Raw genomic sequence first — 23,706 nt, forward strand, 5'->3', positions numbered from 1 at the left:
ACATTGGGCCTGATTAAAAAAATAACTTACACTTTTGAGTAAGTTTAGTCCTTTTTAGAATTTACATTCTATGATTTAATGAATCTGGAGGCTTCCAATCAGAATGAAAAACTGTCTTTTCATGTGCAGAGTCTCTACAATCATAAACTTAATATTAAATCATAGTATGTAAATACCGAAGAAAAGTAAACTTACACAAACGTATACATTTACATTTGTAAACCAGTCCCTTAGTCTCGCTGTGACTGAAACATTTGCCCTTTTGTGATAAACTGGTGCTCATATAAATTGCTCTAATACCTTCGGGTTGAGTTTGTGCTACATAAAACTGCAAGAAAATGCTGGAAAAGTGGGGATGAGTGGATGAACTCACATCTATGACCAGATGACAGACGTCCAAGGGGACCCTCTTCCACCAGGGTCCAAGAATCCCTCCCGCCATACCCCAGGAGGATGGTGGATAGCTAGTTCCACACAGCCACGGCTCATGCAGGGCGTTACACCGGGCGGTGACGTCAGGCAGAGGATGGGCAGGGTAGGGGGTTGTAAAATGCGGGATATGGACGATGTCAGGTAAGTACTGAGAAAAATAAATAAAACTAATTTCGCTACCCGCGCTGCATCACCAAATGTGATGCAGCGCGCGCAACGAAATTCGTTTTTTTTAGTACTTACCTGACATCGTCTATATCCCGCATTTTGCAACCCCCCACCCTGCCCCTCCTCTGCCTGACGTCACCGCCCGGTGTAACGCCCTACGCGAGCCGTGGCTGGTTCCACAAGCTCTAGATTAAGAGTGCAAAAAAAGTCCTTGAAATTCAAATACAGAAAGAACCTCCACGCCAAAAAGAGGTTAATTCTCCCTCTGCATCCACCCTTCTTTTTCCGGCTGTCCAGCACTTTTCCAAGATTCCTTGTGCGCGGTTTTAAAAATAGATGTAGAGAGTTTCAGAAGATGGGAGTCCTTATCCAGTCGAGAGAGTCTACATCTCCTTTTAACTTCTGGCTGGCACTTCTTGAAACCAGTCCCTGGGCTGTCCAACCCATTGTGTATCATTAAGCGAATTTTCAAAATTGCAGATATATTCCTGCTCAGCCTTAGTGCATTGTGGGAGTGCAGTGCCCCGGCTTGGCACAGAGAGGGAACTTATCCCTTATAATTGTCCAATTACTCAAAGAGAGGTTAAACCTTCCAGCTTGTCAGCAGTTAACATTAGGAACTTTTGTGGCTCTACTGTTTCAACCCATTTCTTCTTTTTGACAAGAAATACCTGTACAATGGATTCCCAAAATATGTATTACAGTAAGATACTGCAATCAATTTTTAGCTGTGTTCTCGCCTCATAATGGAGCCAGTTCAGTGCCTTAAGATCGGAGTGATGTGGTTGTTCTTCTTGGAGCCAGTGACGTGTCTTACAGCCACGTTGAGAAAGACAAAAAAAAATACAGACATTGATGTTTCTAAAAAGAGCAAAAAACCCTGTAGACAATGTTAACATTATTTAGGTATAAAAAAGAGATACACAATTAGACCAGAAGGTTTCAAGAGTTTAGTGCAAAGAAGGTAGCATCCAGGAAAGTGCAAAGTGTGAGGTATTTAGTCCTGGTGCAGTTTTGGAACTCGGGGAGCTTAGCAAATGGGCATGTCGGTATATTAGTCTGGACCTTGCTGTGGAGTGTGGAGACTGGCAGCAGCTCGTGGGGGGTGAGGAGGGTAAGGTACACTGCCAAAAGTTAGTATCACCCTGTAGGGGCATCGAGGAGTGCGAGATGGATGGAATCTGTGATTTTCCCCAGTCTTTCTGGGATTCTTGGTGTGTTGTCAGAGGAGTGGGAATCTTAATTTTTACCCCTACGCTATCCAACGCTTTCCCTACTGTTGCACTCTCTGGAGTGGGAATAGTAATTTTCACCCTTACGCTATCCAACGCTTTCCCTACTGTTGCACTCTCTGGAGTGGGAATAGTAATTTTTACCCCTACGCTATCCAACACTTTCCCTACTGTTGCACCCTTTGGAGTGGGAATAGTAATTTTTACCTCTACGCTATCCTTACTATTGCACCCTTTGGAGTGGGAATAGTAATTTTTACCCCTACGCTATCCAGCGCTTTCCCTACTGTTGCACTCACTGGAGTGGGAATAGTAATTTTTACCCCTACGCTATCCAACGCTTTCCCTACTGTTGCACTCTCTGGAGTGGGAATAGTAATTTTTACCCCTACGTTATCCAACGCCTTCCCTACTGTTGCACCCTATGGAGTTGGTATAGTAATTTTTACCCCTACGCTATCCAACACTTTCCCTACTGTTGCACCCTCTGGAGTGGGAATAGTAATTTTTACCCCTACGCTATCCAATGCTTTCCCTACTGATGCACTCACTGGAGTGGGAATAGTAAAATCTACCCCTTCGCTATCAAATGTTTTAACTGCTAATGTTTTTATTTTGTTATTAAATGTATGTATTATTATTATTTAATACTTTAATGTGGTAATTAAATATAGAATATTTTATTTTCTTCAAAATGTTTTATATATGTGTTTATTTTATTTGTATATAATTATTAAAGTTTAGAAATTAAATAAAGATAATAATAAAATGTAATTAATAAAATATATGTATATGTACACATTTATTGTGTTTATATTAATTAAATTAATTTTATTTGTTATAAATAGTTAAAATATAAATGTAATGTAATGTATTTGGTTAATAATATTAATATTATATAATTATTTAATTTAAGTTATATTATTTTTTAAAGTCGATATTTTTTACAACAATATTTTTTAAAACTATATTTTTGAGTCGATATTATTGTACTTACCTGTTTAAGTATAGGGAGTCGATATTTATGTAATCGATATTTGTACAACTATATTTTTGTAAACTATATTTTTGTTGTCGATATTTAAACAGGGAACCGTTAAAAATGACATCTCTTAAGTCAGAAGGACAAATATTTTTCCATTGAGTTGTTTTTAAACAGCAGTAGCGGTCAGTACATATTTTAGAGCAATCCCAGAACTCCCCATCCTTTTGACCCTCTTGTCATGAAATAAGCATGTGGGGGTATTAGGTACTGCTACTGGACACCCCGTGGCCACAGCGATGGCCCATGGTAGGTCTTTAACATTAAACATGAGAGAAGAATTGCAAGGAGAGCCAGTGAAAGCAGTATTGGTTGCCTGACTACCTGTATGTTGTGCAGCTAACACGGATAAATAAGCTAGAGCAAATTTGCTGCGACCAATTCACCAACATCAACGCCACGGTCGAATGTTATCTCTCAGGATTACCAATGTCCAGTGTCTTCAGCTTTAATTAAACATTTGTGATATAAACAGTTTTTCTGGAAAATATCTTGTTTTTTTCCATTGTTATTTGCTAATTCATTAATGAAAGATAGTATTCTTCTCTTTTCTCTCTCCCTTTAAGATTAACTCACAGAATAACTATCTTCAGATATTTCTTTTAATCCTTTCTTTCTGTATATAGCAAAATGGCATGTTGGCACAAATGTCCACTGACTGCATTTAATGGATGGCAATTTTATGTCTTGCTAATCCTTTAGTGACATAAAAAGTCCCACATTTAGGAAGGTTTTCCAATGTCACATATTGATGCAAAGTGACGCAAAGTGAAGCTTTTCAGCGTAAAATATATTTTGCGTTGGGAAGGAGCCCTTTTCTCAGTGCATACATTTATTGGCGATGCTTTGCATCAGTTTGCAACAAGGGTCTCTCACTGTGGCGTTTTTTGGTTCGATCAGCACAAACACCCATAGGTTGTGATACACAATTTACATGATGGCTTGGCCACGCACTGTAACACAAACTAAAGCCTCCTAGGTGGAGACATTAACAATGGAAAATATTTACATTTCTAAAATAAAAACCCATTCGCAGCAGACATCCAATGTGAGGAGATCTTTTGCAAATGTGTCTATGCATAGGAATCTGTAATAGGAGGATATACTTCAGTACAAATCATATGCTAGACACCACACTCACAATTTGGTATCACGGTGTGAGGCTGTGTCTCGCACCAGGCAGCCTCATTAGAGTGTCAGTGTGGGAGTTGACAGAGGCAGCAGGCCTATCCTAGTAGATATGGCTTTGCGCTCTGTTCTTCCTCTTGTGTAATGATGTGCATCAAATTTGGTTGCTCCATTGTGTAGCGTGAAAAACTGCATGTGTTGATTTGTTTAAAACGTTTTTCAGGAGTGGTATTTTTCTGAGGAGATTTCCAGGTACAAGTTTACCTTTGTAGTATGACAATGGTCAAAGGTTTATGCATTGCCTGCACATTCTGACAGAGGTATTTTAGGTTAATTTGTCTTTGATAAGTGAAAACAAATCTCTAATACAGCTATGATATGTCAAAGTTGCAATGTCATCATTTGTGCTCAGAAGCAGCTTCATTTTACTATTCAATTTGCGTCTGAGTTTCATTTTTGTACCTAGGTTTTCACCAAGGTCTTTAAATAAAGATTTCTTGCAGCAGGTTTTCTGGAGCAATCAACACTCCCTTTGGGTGGGTGGTTGCGAGAAATGTGGAGTCCCAGGGTATTCACAACTAGGCCCAATTGTAACAATTGCAGTCCTATACTTTCGGTGTCCTAGGTCCCCCATACTGCAGACCAATAAACTGGGCACCAGGTGCCTCATTTATTCTGTGACTTTCAAGGAGTGGGGCAGAGGAGGCCATTGCTGCTTACCTGGGGAGGTGCTGTATGCTATAGATGCTGAACTCAGTAATACAACAATCAACTCTCAGTAAATAAATATCCAGTCATTCTTTAAAATCGGAAGGTACAACAATTCTAACAAAATGAATACTATGCACAACATAAAAAATATGTACAATGGAAATGCTGTGTGCTATAGATGCTGAACTCGGTAATACAACAATCAACTCTCAGTAAATCAATATCCAGTCATGTATTTTCTTTAAAATCGAAAGGTACAATAATCCGAACAAAATTAATACTATGTACAACATTAAAAATATGTACAATGGTAATATGTACAGGTTGGATGAGAGGCAATATAATTGAATAGCAAGTTAATAGATTTAACACAGGAAAAACGGGGTCATCAGCAGAGAGTCTTGTTGTTTGTAGTTTTATTTCATTAGCAACAGACAACACGTTTCACCCAAACAGGGGCTTCTTCAGGGTTTCATCGGTATTCGCAAGAAAGGCAAAGTTCTCTGTCTTTCTTGCAGAAGTCAGGAAGCATTCCGGACACGGCTCGGCCTAATCCCACAGAGAATACCGATAGAATCCTGAAGAAGCCCCTTTTTGGGCGAAACGCGCTGGCTGCTGCTAATGAAATAAAACTACAAACAGCAAGACTCTTTGCTGATGACCCCGTTTTTTCTGTGTTAAATCTATTAACCTGCTGTTCGATTGTATTGCCTCTCATTCAACCTGTATATATGTTTATATTTATGATTAAGGGGCAGCTGATCATTTGAGGTGAGCAATAACATCATACTATGTGACTTACCAGGTAGTGCAGTCCTTTACGACCCGGCTGCTCTTCTCTCTTCTGAATATGTACAATTGAAGGTGGAAATACTAATTGGAACACACTTGAGAGGGCCTTGCAATGTACAGGGGTGCACACAAAGGAAAGGTCACTGTTATCAAATAATCCCCCAAATGTAAACCCGACCCTACATGGTGTAGGCACCTTTAATGATTGCACACCAGTGGAACACTACCTGCAAACCTACAACATACCCTTACATGGCTAAAGTAGCATGAGGAGCAGTAATTAGAAGGCAGCCCTGCTAACCTTGACATAGTCTGTCAGTATGTAATCAGCAGTAGGATATAGGTTGTTGTAGTGTAATAAATATTTCACCAAGCTGAAACATTTTGGAATGTTACCACAAACATGCACGTATGTTTGCTTTTTACTATAAGTGTAGCCATTACTAACGCCTTTGGCAAATATTCCATAATAAACAACACAAAACAGTAAACGTTTCTAGAAAAGGTTTATTGTTTTCAGTAAAACAACATTGTTCAGAAAAGGAACAGAACCTAGAAACTTTTCCAGGGTCAGGTTTACTGAGCCCTGAGATAGCTATTCTGCTAAATTTCAGCAAACTGTGAGAAGAGATCCTGTGGGAGATTACCATGCCTCTGGAAGCCTCAATGCCTGCTTTTGAACACTTTGCAGTAGGCCTACCCTTCTGGGGCACCACCCAGCAAAAGTTATGATTTTTATAGTCCCTTGCAGTGGGTTATGGGGTGAAACGCTGACCTGCCTTAGATATGGCCACTGTGGCTGGTAGTACACCTTTCCCTTTCTTTACTGCTGATTGGATGCCTTTGACGGTGACATCTGGCAGAGGTGCTCCTGCTCTCTGGCACCTTTCACCTGGGTGTCTTGACCACATGGCATCCGTTAGGCTGTAAGTCACATGGTTCTCTTACTAGGCACTTACACTCCTGTAGTTTTTTTAAAAAAGATTGCTAGTCTACAATCTCCTGAGCTCTCATGCAGGGAAAAGATGTAGCGTTATGGCTAGAGCCGCCTACTTGGGAACTGAGGAACAAGGTTCAAGTCTCGGCTCAACATCCTGTGATTCTGGAAAAATCACATTGGGCCTGATTAAAAAAATAACTTACACTTTTGAGTAAGTTTAGTCCTTTTTAGAATTTACATACTATGATTTAATGAATCTGGAGGCTGCCAGTCAGGATGAAAAACTGTCTTTTCATGTGCAGAGTCTCTACAATCATAAACTTAATATTAAATCATAGTATGTAAATACCGAAAAAAGTAAACTTACACAAACGTATACATGTACATTTGTAAACGAGTCCCTTAGTCTCGCTCTGACTGAAACATTTGACCTTTTGTGATAAACTGGTGCTCATATAAATTGCTTTAAAATTTTCGGGTTGAGATTGTGCTACATAAAACTGCAAGAAAATGCTGGAAAAGTGGGGATGAGTGGATGAACTCACATCTATGACCAGACCACAGACGTCCAAGGGAACCCTCTTCTACGAGGGTCCATGAATCCATCCCTCCATACCCCAGGAGGATGGTGGATAGCTAGTTCCACAAGCTCTAGATTAAGAGTGCAACAAAAGTCCTTGAAATTCAAATACAGAAAGAACCTCCACGCCAAAAAGAGGTTAATTCTCCCTCTGCATCAACCCATCTTTTTCCGGCTGTCCAGCACTTTTCCAAGACTCCTTGTGCACGGTTTTAAAAATAGATGTAGAGAGTTTCTGAAGATGGGAGTCCTTATCCAGTCGAGAGAGTCTACATCTCCTCTCAGCTTCTGGCTGGCACTTCTTGAAACCAGTCCCTGGGCTGTCCAACCCGGATCACTGAAATAATATCGACTACCAAAATATCGACTACCCAAAATATCGACGAGAAAATATCTACAACCAAAATATCGAGTTTGTATGTACAAACAGGTAAGTACAAAAATATCGAGTACAAAATATCGTTAACAAAAATATAGTTGTAAAAAATATCGACTTTAATAAAAACAATGTTTAATTACATTAATATAAAAAATGAATTACTAAAATATAATTAACAATACTTAAAATAACTTTTAATAATTAAATAATTAATGAAAGTAAAAAAATAATATTTTTTAATCATATTTCTTAAAACATATATATATATAGTAACAAAATTTAATTAAATAATAGCCAATATTATTAACGTACAAATACAAAAGAGTAAAAATTACTATTCCCACTGCAAAGAGTGCAACAGTGGATATATGACGTTACAACGCAACTTTTACAACGCACTACCATTACAACATAAGTATTGGTAAGTATATAATATTTTTTTTTAATTTAAATTATTTAAAATTATTTAAATATAATTTAATTTAATTTCATAAAATTAAATTAATGTCAATTTAATTTTACTTTATTTTTACACTGTACCCCTGTACCCCTGTACCCCAAAACTGACCCTGAACCCTTAAAATACCCCTTTACCCAAAAACTAAAAACTGACCCTGAACCCTAAAAATACCCCTTTACCCAAAAACTAAAAACTGACCCTGAACCCTTAAAATACCCCTTTACCCAAAAACTAAAAACTGACCCTGAATCCTAAAAATACCCCTTTACCCAAAAACTAAAACTGACCCTGAACCCTAAAAATACCCCTTTACCCAAAAACTAAAAACTGACCCTGAACCCTAAAAATACCCCTTTAATTTAACATAATTAGCAATTAATCAATTAAATTAAATTAATTACCAATTACATTTTAATTAATTAACAAATATTATTTAATTACCAATTAATTAAATATTACTACCAATTAATACATTTACATATTTAATAAATAATAATTAAATTACTTCCCACCCTATTCCCCTATAAACCCACAACCCGCTACAGGAAATACATTATTTTAATTTACATAATTAGCAATTAATCAATTAAATTAAATTAATTACCAATTAAGTTTTAAATAATTAACATATAATATTTAATTACCAATTTATTAATTATTACTACCAATTAATAAATTTACATATTTAATTAATTATAATTAAATTACTTCCCACCCTATTCCCCTATAAACCCACAACCCGCTACAGAATAAAATTACACAATAATTAAAAAAAAATCATTAATTAAAAATAATTATAACATAAAATGACACTTTTCACACATATTATAACATAAAAACACTATAAATAATTACATATTATATAAAAAAAGATATTTTTTACTTTCGATATTATTTACAGTCGATATTACTTCACTTACCTTAAAAACGATATTTTGGCTGTCGATATTCTGTCCTGTCAATATTTTCTCCAAACGATATTTAAAACTCGATATTTTGTCCATTCGATATTGTGGAGTCGATATTATGTCTGTGCACCGTCCAACCCATTGTGTATCATTAAGCGAATTTTCAAAATTGCAGATATATTCCTGCTCAGCCTTAGTATATTGTGGGAGTGCAGTGCCCCTTCTTGGCACAGAGAGGGAACTAATCCCTTAGAATTGTCCAATTACTCAAAGAGAGGTTTAACCTTCCAGCTTGTCAGCAGTTAACATTAGGAACTTTTGTGGCTCTACTGTTTCAACCCATTTCTTCTTTTTGACAAGTAATACCTGTACAATGGATTTCCAAAATATGTATTACAGTAAGATACTGCAATCAATTTTTAGCTGTGTTCTCGCCTCATAATGGAGCCAGTTCAGTGCCTTAAGATCGGAGTGATATGGTTGTTCTTTTTGGAGCTAGTGACCTGCCTTGCATCCACGTTGAGAAAGATAAAAAAAAATACAGACATTGATGTTTCTAAAAAGAGAAAAAAACCCTGTAGACAATGTTAACATTATTTAGGTTTAAAAAAGAGATAAACAATTAGACCAGAAGGTTTTAAGAGTTTAGTGCACAGAAGGTAGCATCCAGGAAAGTGCAAAGTGTGAGTAATTTAGTCCTGGTGCAGTTTTGGAACTTGGGGATCTTAGCAAATGGGCATGTCGGTATATTAGTCTGGACCTTGCTGTGAAGTGTGGAGACTGGCAGCAGCTCGTGGGGGTTTGATAATGTAGTGTAGCTCCTATTTTCCCAATAGGCTCTGCGCATTGGAATAGTACCTACAGCAGTAAAGGCCTAGGCCAGACGTTAACTAGGTCTACTACTGTCGATGCTATTCCAATGCGCAGAGCCTATTGGGAAAATAGGAGCTACACTACATGGCGCCCCACGTTGGGCGCCATGTAGTGTAGCTCCTATTTTCCCAATAGGCTCTGCGCATTGGAATAGTACCTACAGCAGTAAAGGCCTAGGCCAGACGTTAACTAGGTCTACTACTGTCGATGCTAGACTTAATTTTTGGGTTTGCCAGCTAAGCTCAGAGTTCGCTAGAAACTTTCTCGAATGTTCAAGGAAGGATTAACTTCCCTGATTAGACAATAAGGGATTTAGTTTCTGACAACCATAGAACATGACAACTTTGCTCTCCCCTAATCAAGAGTCAATCTCGAGAGTCGTGTGAGCACAAGGCAATTATTTTACTCAGTCAGTACGTGCATTCTTAGTCTCATCAGAATGTAGAGAAAAGGAAGAGACGGGCGTGTTCAATAAAAAGGTGTTATTTATTGATCAGTCTCTTTTCTCGTACAAGAGAAATGGATCGATATTATTGCAATACTTATAGTTAAGTAAAGTGCATACATTAAAAGCAATAGAATAAAGTAATACTGTAAAAACATTGATATGGTTTCTGAGCCATATGATGTTTAAAATGATTAAAATATATTTACATACACATATACATTTGACTAAACGTACTCAACTGGTGTTTCTAAATACGCCTACCCCGTGTACCTGACCTAAGTCTAATGCGTGGGCGGGAATAGAAAGTTACAGTTTAAGTTAAGTTTGTTTTTGCCAAGTGAATAACTAAAGAATTCTCTGTGAGGGGTTATTCAGTTCTGTACCTGGAAGTTAGGATGAATGAGGAATGGTATCTCTTTCTCTGCTCTCGATATTCCAGGCTGCCTGCGAGGGCTGCCCAGAAGCACCGGTGCTGGGTCTCTCGGCTTGAGATAGCAGCGCGTCTCTCAGCGCGTCAGGAAGGCGGGGCTGCTGCCAGCGGGGTCTGCTTCTGCTCTCGGCTTCGGCAAGTATGGCTGCTCCGTCTTGTCACCACGCGTGTGTTTGCATAGGGCAAGGTCGGCAATATTTATACCTTAAAGGTGCCGAGATTGACGTAAGGATGGACATAGATACGTCAATAAAGATGTCATACGACTTGCTCGTTAGCACATTCTTTACTAAAGTTCTCTGTGAAATCAAAACAATGGCCGCACGGATTTTCCAGGTTGTCATAGGTTTGATTTGTTATGAGAACGTCGTATGCCTTATCAGGGGCTGGAGGAATGTTGCTTGTCTAATTAGATCTCAAGCGTTATGACCTAATCAGATAACACGTTCCTGTGCCGGAGTGTGACTGCGTCAGATAACGGTATCTGCATCATGGGGGTTTTCTTGCCTCATGGGCTGACTGTTAGTTAACTTGATAGTTAGTTTAACCAGAATAGGGTCAGGAATAGGGGGACTGATTCAGAACCTATAGAAATACACGACAATAAGGAGGGTGAGGAGGGTAAGGTACACTGCCAAAAGTTAGTATCACCCTGTAGGGGCATCGAGGAGTGCGAGATGGATGGAATCTGTGATTTTTCCTAGTCTTTCTAGGATTCTTGGTGTGTTGTCAGAAAAGCTCAGTTCCAATGCCTTTGTGCACCATCTGATCCCACTGGCCCAGAAAAGGGAAAGAAGCAAATGGCCATGGTCATCAGCAAGTTTGAGGCACCAGCACAACAGATGGAGCCAAGATTCTTTGTGATCGTTGCATAGCCTGCAAGAGATTGCCTCTGCACGCCGGGCCTAAGCTGGGTTAAAGTTCCAGGTTGGCAGAGCGATGAGCCTTGTGTGAAGGATTTTCTTGTGTGCCTGGGCTAAGAGAGTATGTTGAAAGAAGGGCTGGGCCTTCCCCCAAATGTAGGATGCATTAAATGACTTGGTAAGGAAGCTGCAGCATAGTCTTTCAATGGCCTGCAGGACCCTGAGATAGTATTGTATGAGGTCCCCCAGGCACATAAGGTCTGGGCGCGCGAGGCCCAGCTCGAGTCTCAGTCTTGTTCTACTGGCCTGTCAGGGGGCAAGCAGGACTTTCTTGTAAGTGGTGATCTGGGAGTTCTGAAGAAGCATATTGAGGGCCCCAGGGTAGGGTAGGTGCCTGTAGTTAAGGGCCAGGGTCAATTCTGCTCTTAAGACTGACAGCATTAGAATTGCAGTTGGGCTTTGTAGTTGGATACTCAGGTATTTCAGACTGTTGATGACACAGAAGGACTTGTGTTTGAGGTGCCTTGGATGAGCTGCTAGTTTGGCCACATCCGTAAACCAGACACCAAGTTAATTATAGGTTGGAGATGTGAAAATCTCTATGCATCCAAACTGCCAGTGTTTTTTAATGTATTTTTACCAAAAACGACAATTTTGCTTTTGCTTTGATTTACCTGAAGTTTGTTCTCCTGGCTGTAACTGTGAAGTGAGTTGAGGGCTCTTCGTAGACCGGCTCGGGAATGGTCCATGATTGCAATGTCATCTCCATGCTGCTGGATGGGAACGAGCATGCTACACAGCCGTGGTGTGATTCAGTTTGCCCCTTCCAGAGCAGTAACCAGGTCTGCAGTGTAAAGATTAAACGGAGGGAGACTTTTACACAGCCCTGTTTGAGCTTGTTGTTGGTGGTCACCCTAGCAGTGGCTGTGGAGGGACTTGTTTTTACCTGAACCCAAGTCTCCTGCTATAGAGATTTATTTCCTTAAGGAGCAAGGTCAGGATCCCTATGCCATTAGCTTCCCCATAGCTGGCTCGGTCCACCCTATCGAAAGCAGAACTATAGTCAATAAAGCATCAGAACAACGGGGTTGTTTGCTCTTTACGGCTTGGTTGGATAAATGCGCCAATGCTATTATGTTGTCCATCATTGAGCAGCCAGGCCTGAATCCAGATTGGTGGAAAGGGGGATTCTTTTATCTGAGGCTCCGGTTTTGAGCGTCTTCAAGAGGTTATGGGCGTAGGCTTTAGCTTCAAGATCAAGGAGGGCTGGGTTGTATTGATCTCCCTTTTTATGAATTGGGAGGAGGATTGAGCCCCTCCAGGATATCAGTACCATTACAGCAGCAAAAGCATAGTTAAAAACAGTGGCATTAGGATTCTGGCCCAGAGGTCCTGTGCAGTTTTAAACATGGAGGCAGGGATTCTGTTACAATGTCTTCTGTGAGAGTGATGCCATCTTGAACTCAAGGATGTGGGCCAGTGTGGGTTGGAGGAAGTGTTGTTGTGGCCGCCTGGTCCATTGTGTATTATTGCTTGACATAGTTGATTCAGCCCCTTTCTGTCATTCCGTTCTCTTTGGTTGGTGCTGAGTTGCCCAGGTGGTTTATGAACTTGCAAAGATGGGAATGGTTCTTGTATTTTAATGGGGTGAAATTCTGAGCCACTCTACTTCAATGTGCTCTTTTTTTGTATTGCCGTGCTTTCTGCTTGCAAGCTGATCTAAGAGCAGTAAGTAATTGGGCGGCTTGTATTATGTGGCCGCTTCTTCTAGCAGCTTAGGCCCTCCGAGCAATGCGCTTACATGAGTTAAGCTACTTAATTTAATAATGCTGAAGTAAAGTAGCTCCTTCTCAAGTGTTTCTGTTGGACGTTCCCTAATGCCTCATGAAGATATTCTACTAATTCCTCCCAGTGATCTAGCAGTGTTATCATGCTCATTGGCTTGGTGCATAACTTTTTTTCCTCAGTCTAGGATAGAAGTTTGCCTCCAAGGTTTTCTGACCATTTGATCCTGTGAAGTCCTTAGTGATGTTCTTCCGCAGTTGGATCCCCGAGCGATGATAGTGATAGTGAATCCTTAGCTACTAATTGCAAAATTGCACGCAGAGGTCTGTGATGACTTTCGTCCCTGTCGTTGACTATGAAGTCCTGCCGTTTGGAAGCAAGCACTTTGCTGACAAAGATGTAATTAATGGTGGATATGTTCCTGAAGGTGGGGATTGTACGCCAGTGGGGAGAGCAAGCTTCCTTTTGGGTTTGAATGAAATTTATGTTGTGATTGTGAAAGAGAGATTGTAGGGTAGCAGCGACGCCTGTCAAGCAGAGGGGGTTAAGAGGCTTACCCAAGGCTCTGATGTTAAAGTCCCTGTCTATGATTACCTTATAGGCAATCATGGCTCCTAGTGGGAGTGCTGCGGGCCAGTGGGGCGGGGGAGGGGCAGGGTGATGGATAGTAAACTCTGGCATACGGCCGACCGGAGTTAAGTACATAAATAATTAAATAAAACAAGTTACATTGCGCACTTTGCAACGCCATTTGCATTGCAGCGCAAGCAATGTAGTTTGTGCTAAGCTCAACAGAATGTGCCCCCTGCCTCCAGGGAGTGGACATGTGGGTATTTCTTTGACAAGAGGAGTTTGATATCTATTCCTCATTCTGCCAGCTGTGGCACGTCCTTGATCACTGGGACTTGATGTTGCTGTTGGTGAAGTCCTAACAGAATTGATTCTCCACGGGATTTGACGCAAAGTTTCTTGAATTTGACGCAGGCAAAGTTATCTTAAAGGATGGGGGCCAGAGATGGTATATGTTTAAATAAATGAAGTATATTTCCCAGATTTAGGGTGTCATGTGGTCCTTTCATATAGTATCTCGGGGTTCACACTTACTCATGAGAGCGCACTGTTCCTTATTTGTAACTTTGGGCGCAGCTGTCTCGGTTTATATGCTTGAGTTGACCTTGTTGTTCCAGTGCCCAACGGTTTATTGTAGGATATTCATTTTGGGTGATGACCAATGTTGCCAGAGTGTGGTGCTTACTGTTATACAATAAGAACAAATTTGTAGGGCTCATATGGTGTACTTGCTGGGCATTATGCTTGGATCGTTGGCAAGGGAGTCCTGTGTGCTGATATCCACCCTCTTCTTATTATTCTGTTGTACATGTGTGGATTCGGGGGCCTTGCTTGCCATGCCAGGGGCAAGACCTTCCTGAGTGTTTCTGGGGGTGAGAGGAGTCTTGAGGATGTGTCCTGAGCACAAAGTTGTTACTTTCTTGTTTTATCTCAGTTTAGGCCTGAAAATTGTGTTTAGCAATGCCTGGTTATTTGCTGCTGTGAGGGGGTTCTGGATAGTTGACTGCAGTGCAGCTCTTTTTGTTTTGGTGGCCTTTTTGCACTGTTCTCTTATCTTTTTCTTGGCCCTCCTGGAAAAAGGGGCTCTTAATGGAGCTGGACTGGGTTGGACCTCTTTGTCGTCCTTCCTGATAGACTGGCCGGTGGTGCAGGAGCTGGGCCTGGTTGATGAGGACAGTGAGTCGTCCTGTGCGGCGGGACCGAGTGGGCCAGTTTTGGCTGGGGACTATCTTGCAGGGCTGCAATGAAACACGTGCAGACACACTTTTACTTGGGTCACACAGGGTGGCTCAACCAGTGCTGCAGTTCTGTTGATCCCTTTACCATCCTTGTCCTGGGTACCACTGGTACCATATACTAGGGACATATTACGGGGCAAACAACCTTGTCAATCGGATGTACCATTTCATATCATTTTTCGGACAAAGAGCACTGTCACTGGGGCCTGGTTAGCAAGTCCCAGTGCACTATCAGATTCAAAAAACACCATCTAGCAGTCTAAAATGGGGCACAAGGTGGAGGAGGGGGGGTTTCCAAAAGCCTTGGACCTGCAGCAATCCTTATGATCCTTGGACAGAGAAGTACAGGCTTGCAGGCATGGAATTCAGGAGGCTAAGGGGAGAAACTGCGGCGTGGGCTAAGTAGGGCTAACTTGACTCTGCAAGCCGCAACCAGCCTAGCTGATTCACTTCTGTCAGGCCAGGGGGCACTCACTTGGCGGGGGCTAACTATAGCCGCTGCACTCGCCTCTCATATCTCCGATATGCACAGGGTGCTGGGCACCGTGCTGGGGCCACTTTGACGTGGGCCCAGCTCAAGACTCAAAGCAGCTTTACCAGGGGAGTGGGTGAACAGCAAAAGCTGCAGGTGCAAGAGTTCGAGGCATGCAGGAGGGCAGTGAAAGCACAGCACACCCACCTCTACTGCCTGCCATGCTGCAAGATGTGCTTTGGGGCTACAGTGTGCTTTAAAAAGCACATCGATCCACTTTGGCGATCCAGGTCACAGTCAGCTTGGACTCCATGATCTCGGTTTCATTGGCTTCTCTGGCGGAAAAAAGACACAGAGACAAGACGCTGAAGAGTGTGATAAACTCCACCGCTTCCACTGACTCTGCCCCTCTGCTCGCTTCCACCTTTGCCAATGAAATGAAGGAGGGTCGTAACACGCTTGTCACACGAGTTAGTCTTGAGTACCTCTCATTGGGTTAAAACTTTGAAAAAGGGAAGTTTTATGTACATGTAGGGTGTGCTAGGATGTGTGCTAGTGAGAGACAAGCAAAATTGAGGTGCCTGGTAGGTTGCTGGAAGTGAATGCGGCTGTTCAGGTAGGAACTGCATTAAGGTATTCAATGGAGCTTCAGTCCACCGGGTATCATGGGATTTTGGGATCCTCCATGCGGTGTATGCCCTACAAATGATGCCTCGACCAAGATTTAAATAAGAAACTTACTTTCTCTTCAGACACTAGAGCGTAATGCTGAGGCCGAAAAGTTTCACTAAATATGCATGTTTAGTGGCAACCATTTCATCTGCATGTGATCTTCAGAATAAAAATTACATATATGTATTCAAAATTACATATATGTATTTTAGTAATGCAAATTTAACAAAATCATCATACATTAATATGCATCTGACTACTTTTAAATAAAATAAATGTATAATACTTACTGTGAAGAAGCTGAGAGATGTTAATTGTCCATTCTTCAACTATATCCGATGTTGTTGTTACTTTTCCGCATTTTAGTTGACTTGACTGTTCCTTGGCTTCAATCCAACAAACTGTTTGCTTATCATAAATAAAATCCAATGTCTGAATTCCAATTCCATTCACTGAGCTTGCCGTAGAGATATTACTCCCGTTGAGGTGCAGCACGTCAATAGATTCAGAGCTTGCAATAAGAAGTACTGGATACCTCTCTGCAGGTTCTAAAAAACAGAGCACACATGTTGGTATAATTGAGGAATCTAAGGGCACTTTAATGAAATACGATGTAAGTGAACTTCTCAATCATTAATTGCATATGTTTCTAGTAAGCAGGCTAAGCAAGTTTGAGGCTTTTCAAAAGTGGCTGGGCTGTTATTCACACTACTCATGTGGATATGGTTCCAGGTGAATAAAATGTCTGTTAACATTTTCTAACATATGTTTACATCTGACCTTGCTTTAATATTTTCCCACTTCATCAAAGGAGGAGGCAAATGAGGTCTCCAAAATAGTACGAATAGGAAACATGATCAAAAACCTTCCGTACTATATTAAACTCAACAATTAGACATATATTTGCAGTAAACCGACCAATAGGTTACAAATATTAGGGGTGTGCAAAATTGTGTAATTTTGTGGGGTGAAGATTTTGATCATTTCACAAAATGTATGCTGTTATAAGAATAGTACTAAATGCTGTTTGCTGGTGTCTCAAGGGCATACGTCCCATAAAAAGTAACACAAGGGAGTGTACGTACAAGCCCCTATGATCACGGGTACATCACGTTTTGTGCCGTTTCCGTGGTTATAGGGGCTTTGCCTTATTTACAACTTAAGGTGACTTGATGCTGCCTTGTAAATAAGGCCCCTTTTCAGGTTATGCTTAGCGTGAAAGGGGTGGGCAGTGGGTATTGTAGTGGTTCCACCACAACACCCATGTATTTTGACGCTGCCACCTGTTTACAAGGGCAGAATAAATAGGAGGCAGTGCCAAAATGGAAACCAGGGAAAACCTGGTCTTAACTTGGCGAAATGAGGAAATGCTTTATTTCTACTTGTTTTAGCTTTTTCCATGTGTGCTGTCTTGTGCAGCACACATTGAAAAAGCCAAATGCCTTGGATTGTTTATGTCTAGGAAGGTGTCCCTTCCTGCACATAAACAATCCATGTGTACTACATTAAGCAGCACACATAGAAGTGACAACATGGCATTTCTGCATTAATTATGTGCAGGAAAGGAGACCTTTCTATACTTAAACGATCCTCCCCTGCACACAGACACCCTAGCACTATGGTGCAAGGGGGCCTGCGCTGGCGCTACAGTGCTAAGTGTAGTATCAGGGCAGGAGGAAACGCAAAGCTACGCCATATCCTTGTAAATACTGCAGCCTTGCATTTCTGAAGTGGCGGAGTGAGGCGTTAAACCATGATGGCTAAAGCCTCACTCCGCCACTTCCTTGTACATATGGCCCTGAGGATCTAAAAATAATGTTAAATATTATCAAGTTAAATGTTACCAGCTTTGCTCATTTTCATGAAAACAAAATTCATGATTTCCACTAATGTGCGTCCATAAATACATATCATATAATACATACAGATTTGTCAAAATATCAAGATTTTTTGTACATATGTTAAAGTCTATCATGCAGTAGTATAAAACGCATATTGAGTATTCTGTGCTTTTGATTGGATCTCTGTTAGAAATTAGGTTTCTGGTTGGCAGAGATATGCACGATCTCCAAGTAGGAACCAGTCCAACATAATCTTCAATCAGCATAATGAAGTGTCCATACACAACTGAAATAACAGAATTGTATGAAAAGGATGGCAAGATCATGAGCATGACATAACATACCATAACTTAAAATAATATAAAATGGCATAGCGTAGCATAGCATAACATAAAATAACATAACATGGAATAGCATAGCAAAACATAACATAACATAACGTAACATACCAGAAAATATTATAACATAGCATAGCATAACATAACATGCCATAACATAAAATAATCTAACATGGAATAGCATAACATAACATAACATGGCACGACAAGAATTGACACAAAGTGAAATTGCTTAATAAAGCTTGACCTGTAAACCACTTTTAACACAAACCTGACATGCAAGTATAAATGTAATACATTGGTTCTCATACAGTGCTTCATTAAACATATCAATAATATCTAAGCAATGTTGACAGTGGTTACATTATAGCTTGATTAACCTTTGCCTATATTTGAACATAGATTTGCATTTCAGAGTTGTCACTGGTAGAAGGCGTGTAGCATGCAATCAAACCTTACAAAACCTAATGAACACAACGTTTACTGAAGACATTGGTGAATATTTGCGAGGAACTAATTCAACAGTTTATATAAAATCTTTCGAACAGTAATCAAACTCATCTAAAATGATCTACGCAGCCTATTGAGTTCCCATACATGGATGTGAATGGCAATATCAAAGTGGTGACTAGGATATATGCCTCTAGGAGGAATCACAACACAAAATACTGCAGGGCTGTCAACTTCAATAACATGGCTTTTGCGAATAAAAACACTTTGGGTGTATTGTTATGATTCTCTGTTGAAAATTACATTGTCCATGAAATCTGAAGGAAATAATAAGCATTGGTATACTCGAACATGTACAACGTTTTCCAGGATATCGAAAGAATGATAGGTTTTTGTACATGAAAGCTACTTTGGCATCCATTGGATATTTTTGCTGGACAAATTGACACACATTTGTATCTTAATGTCTTCAAATATATTGACTAAAAATAGCCTCAGACAATCATAATTAAAGCACAATAAAAAAAGTAAAGTAACTTGTATGCCATTGTAGTGCCAGATTTATTTTTATATCATCATCATACTGAAGCTAAGAACTGAAGAAAGCCTATGGATCCTTCTGTATCTTGCCCTCATTAAAACAAAGGAAGGACAAAAGACCTACAAGAAATCAAAAACGTTCTCTTAGAATTGGTCCTCACAGTCCTTACAATAATTTTAAATAAGGAGAATGTGAACCTCTTTAAAGTACCAATTTACATTTATCCTCATGAAGGAAAGAACACACGTGAATGACTTTCACCAAAGATTCGATGAGTTTCTAAGCAGTAGTAACACACCACCAAAAGAGGGTACAATCAATCAATAACCTCATCTTAAATCCCAAGTGAGGCTAATCCTCTCCACTAGCTCAATCCCTCCAATATATCATGCCCTTTAAACATTCTGCTTTCTACTGGACACAAAGTATTATCAATATGTTGTCCTGCAATGACCTAAAAATGTCCACAATCATTTTAAATTATATATCCCTTATACAATCTGAAAATACCATCACAACAACAAACACTGACTACTCACACAGCACACAAAGTTCTTAAGCTCAGGCTTATAACATTACAGAAAAAAACTATATTAAAATGAATCAACTATTGCACAAACAGGAAAGCACCTTATGGTTGACCATCTATTTTGAAACCTTTAAATTCCCTAAAAATATCAAAATACTGTAAGGGAAGACGTTAACTGTCGAAGTCTACAACCATCTCAAGCCAGAGATGAGCATCTTATTACACAGCAATGAGAAAATTCATATCTAAACCTTGGTACCAACCTCGAACTAATTGACTCACACTATAAAATGCTTTTAAGTATCAAACTTGGAGACCATTCTACCCGACTCTTTCCAACACACTAAAAGGGACACTCACCCTGTTGACACCTCTATCACAGGTCCACATGGTTCTCCCCTCTACCCTTATGTTTTCCTCAATACCCTTGCACAATCATCGTTCCTCATGCTCAATCCCAACGTACCTAAAACTTCCAACCAGTTCCTTGGGTGAGTAAGAGAAGGAAGAACAACAAATCAACTGAGGAAAAGTGTCTTTCTTTTCGGCATTTATTTTGTGTCAGGACTCCATTATTCTTTGCATTGCCATTTCGTGTCAAACACCCCTGCACGACCCTCCTGGTCGTTTCTGCTGATGTCTGATGAAACTCTGTCACGACCTGCTCCTTGTGGTTGAGCCAATTTCGAAAAAGGGAACAAAGAATTGGCCTCACCACCCTCAGACTGAACTCCTGCACACCACCACCCTGTTTCACAAGACTTGGTCACACCACCGTCCCAGAACTTGTTTCTTTCACATATCCTGCTGTTCAAGATTAGTCTGTTCTCTCACGTGCATATCCTGTTTTACAAGACTTGTCTGTAATCTTTTGCACCATCTGTTGCAGCACTGTTCTGTCTGAACAATGGATGGCGTAACTGCATTTTGACTCGGGGGGGGGCAGTCCCCCATCCTAACTGGTTTCTCAAGGTGTGAAATGTGTATATAAGGCCTGTAAGCTGCGGAGTAAAGCAGCAGCCTCCTCTGTATTGTCTCCGACGAGCTTGGGACTGTTCCATAGCCCGGGCTATTCGAATAAAACTGGGTTCCTCCTGCAGACAAAGGCTCCGGTGTCTCCTTTTTCTATATAAGGAGGGTATGGAAGACTTGGGCGGTTCCCCCGCTGCTGAGACCCAGTAAGTGGGTAAAAATGGTTCTTCACAACCCGCCAGGACCACAAAAAGTGTGGACATTCACCCTTGATCATCCAACACCACACCAGTTACAGACCATAACTGTTCCTCTCAAACATTGCCTCTCAAGGCTCAATTAGACTACCATGTTCTCTCCACTCCTTCCAGCAATAACCCTCACTCACAATTACCGAATCATAAGTTACGCCAGGGCATACCTTTTTTAGGGAGGAGGAGTGAACTGCCTTGTCTTAAGGGGGTGAAGCTTTTGGCTCCCCAGCCACTCAGCCCTGTTTACACTCATCCTGCCGTTGTAGACTCCTGCTGATTCTCCAAATAGAGTTGTGAGATCTTGTGCAGATGGTTGGTCCCACTAGGCCAAATTTGATTGCTCCAGAGCGGAGCGGGAGAAAAAATGCATTTCCAAGAAGGCAACTGTCATACTTGATACTGGAGGTGTGAGAAGTGACAGGGCCTAAAGGTGCACGTGGTTGTGCTGGTGAGGAGATAAGGCAGTCGTAGGGTTCCACATCACAGAGCCCAGGTACAGAGTGTAATTGTTGCCAAGACCCTGTTACACTGGCAGAGATGTACTCATTTCCATGCCTCGGAGTCTAATGGTGTGTCCTATGGGTTGAGGGTGCTGCACATGAAGCTGAAAGCACCTCAAATTGAGGTGTGGGGCCACCCTGTCTGATTCTCCTGTCAGGCTGGAGTGTGGGATATTATACAATGGGTGTTGGGCAAGCCTCATGTGGACATTAGCAGAGCATCCCTGCAGGAGCTGCCCTCCCTGACAACGGGGCTATGTATAGTCTGTACTTTAGTCATGCCTTGCAGTACCAGTTAAGCAATGATGAAGAGTCACAGGTGGCCGGAGGTCACATGTGCTTCTTGTGCCCGGTGGGACTGTTCTTCCTCCTCCTAGACTTATGTGAGACAGGTCTTGTTTCAGTAGATGTGCTATGTGCAACAAAGAGCGTATGAATAGTATCACACAAGATAGCTAGCTGGCTCTTTCCAACCCTTAAGGATTGGCAGTACCCTCCTGGTACAAATTCCATCAAACATGTGCTTTTGGCTGCTGATATCTTTTAGAGTTCCCTCACGCATGAATCACTGGTGGTGCTTTGGCTGCTTTCACCTTCTTTTTTCTACTTTTATCGCCAGCAGTTAGCTGGATGGGACGTACAAGGCTTGCTGCTAGGAAGGGTAGATCACAGAAATATAAATAGCACTCTGCTGGTGGTGGCACAGCTAGGAAATGCGTGTCTGGATTGGAGCCCTCTGGAGATAAATGTGTGAAGCACAGGCCACTGTGGATACATTTGACACTATTACCGCAATGAACTCCAACAGTGGCCACTTTGGAAACAAAATAGATTCGATAGTGGTAGAGCTAGGGTTGATACAGAATGGCCATGAGGAAATGGTGGGAAAAGAGAAGATGGAGGTCACGAAGCTGTTCTCACCCAGAGATAGATAGACTCAAGCAGCCTGAAAGATATGTCAGAGAAAATCTGGGTCCTGGCAAGTTGGGTGGATAATTAGGAAGGACGTGTGAGGTGCAATAACCTGAGAACAGTGGAGCTCCTTGAAAGATCGAAGGTAATTCCATGGTGCCCTTGTTGGAGGACAGACTACAGGATGTGGTGGCCTCCGAGGGCCAATCAAAGTTCTTCACCCAGGTACGGACACAAACTTTGCCCTCTTGTCCCCCCTGACCTGTAGCACTTCAGAGACTGGTTGTTGCTAAATTATTACAGTACTGGGATAGGGACTTTATGCTGACACAGGCTCATATAGTGGGTCCTTACTCAGTGGAAAATGCAAGTGTACACATTTTTCAGACTTTACTTTACTTGTTCACTCTCAATATGCTCAATTTCTCTAAATCAAAAGCGTATTTTGGGAATTAGGGCAGACTTGTGTTCTGCTGTTCCAAGCTTGTTTGATGGTGTAAGCAGAAGGAAAGGTTAATTTCTCCAATGACCCCTCTGAGGCATGTACCTGAATTGAATGGTGAGACTCAGGAATAGTTCCTATCTCACAGGTGTTCTCTGGTGGAGAGTGAGCGGGCAGGAGACAGCAGAAGGGTACACGACTGATGGAATTGCAAACTGAAACTCAAATTGTGATAGGTGTGATTGCAGCTGAATCACTGAAAGAATTGTAGTAGTTTCCCAGGACCAATCAACGGATTGCTGGCTGCGGATCCTCCGAGATGGAGAGCGCTAGGGAATCTGACTTGGCTGATGAACTTGAGTAGGTGACTTCTTGCTCTACTGATGACATTATTTGACTTGATACCTCACACTTGTCCCTTTTAAACTTGAGCAAGATGTGTGGTCTAGTTGTGTATTGTTGGACCTGGCTCTTTTTGCAGGATTATCCCAATTTATTTCCTTCCTTGGAATATTCTTCTGACCTGTTTTTGTTGGCTTTAGGACTCCGGGCATTTTACCACTGCTAACCAGTGCTAACGTGCACATGTTCTATTTCTAAATTGTATTGGTGATTGGATTATCCATGATTGGCATCTTTGATTTACTTCTAAGTCCCTAGTAAAGGGCTCCAGGTGTGCCCAGGGCATGTAAATCAAATACTACAAGTGGGGCTGCAGCACAAATTGTGCAACCCACATGAGTAGCCCTGCAAACGTCTCAGACCTACTTCTGAAGTGTCTGTGTGTGCAATTCTAAAGTGCCA

The 23,706-nt window shown here is 41.1% G+C and overlaps 1 protein-coding gene across 1 annotated transcript in view; it reads right to left on the reverse strand.

Annotated features, from left to right (window-relative positions):
* Positions 1–23,706, reverse strand: part of LRP1B (LDL receptor related protein 1B) — a 3,812,342-nt gene that overhangs the window by 2,928,717 nt on the left and 859,919 nt on the right. The window contains exon 6 of the mRNA XM_078683424.1: positions 16,414–16,671. Within this exon, the coding sequence (XP_078539550.1) occupies positions 16,414–16,671 (258 nt within the window). The remainder of the gene's footprint in view (positions 1–16,413; positions 16,672–23,706) is intronic.

Source organism: Lissotriton helveticus, chromosome 3_1 (genome assembly GCF_964261635.1).
Source record: "Lissotriton helveticus chromosome 3_1, aLisHel1.1, whole genome shotgun sequence".
Lineage (NCBI taxonomy): Eukaryota > Metazoa > Chordata > Amphibia > Caudata > Salamandridae > Lissotriton > Lissotriton helveticus.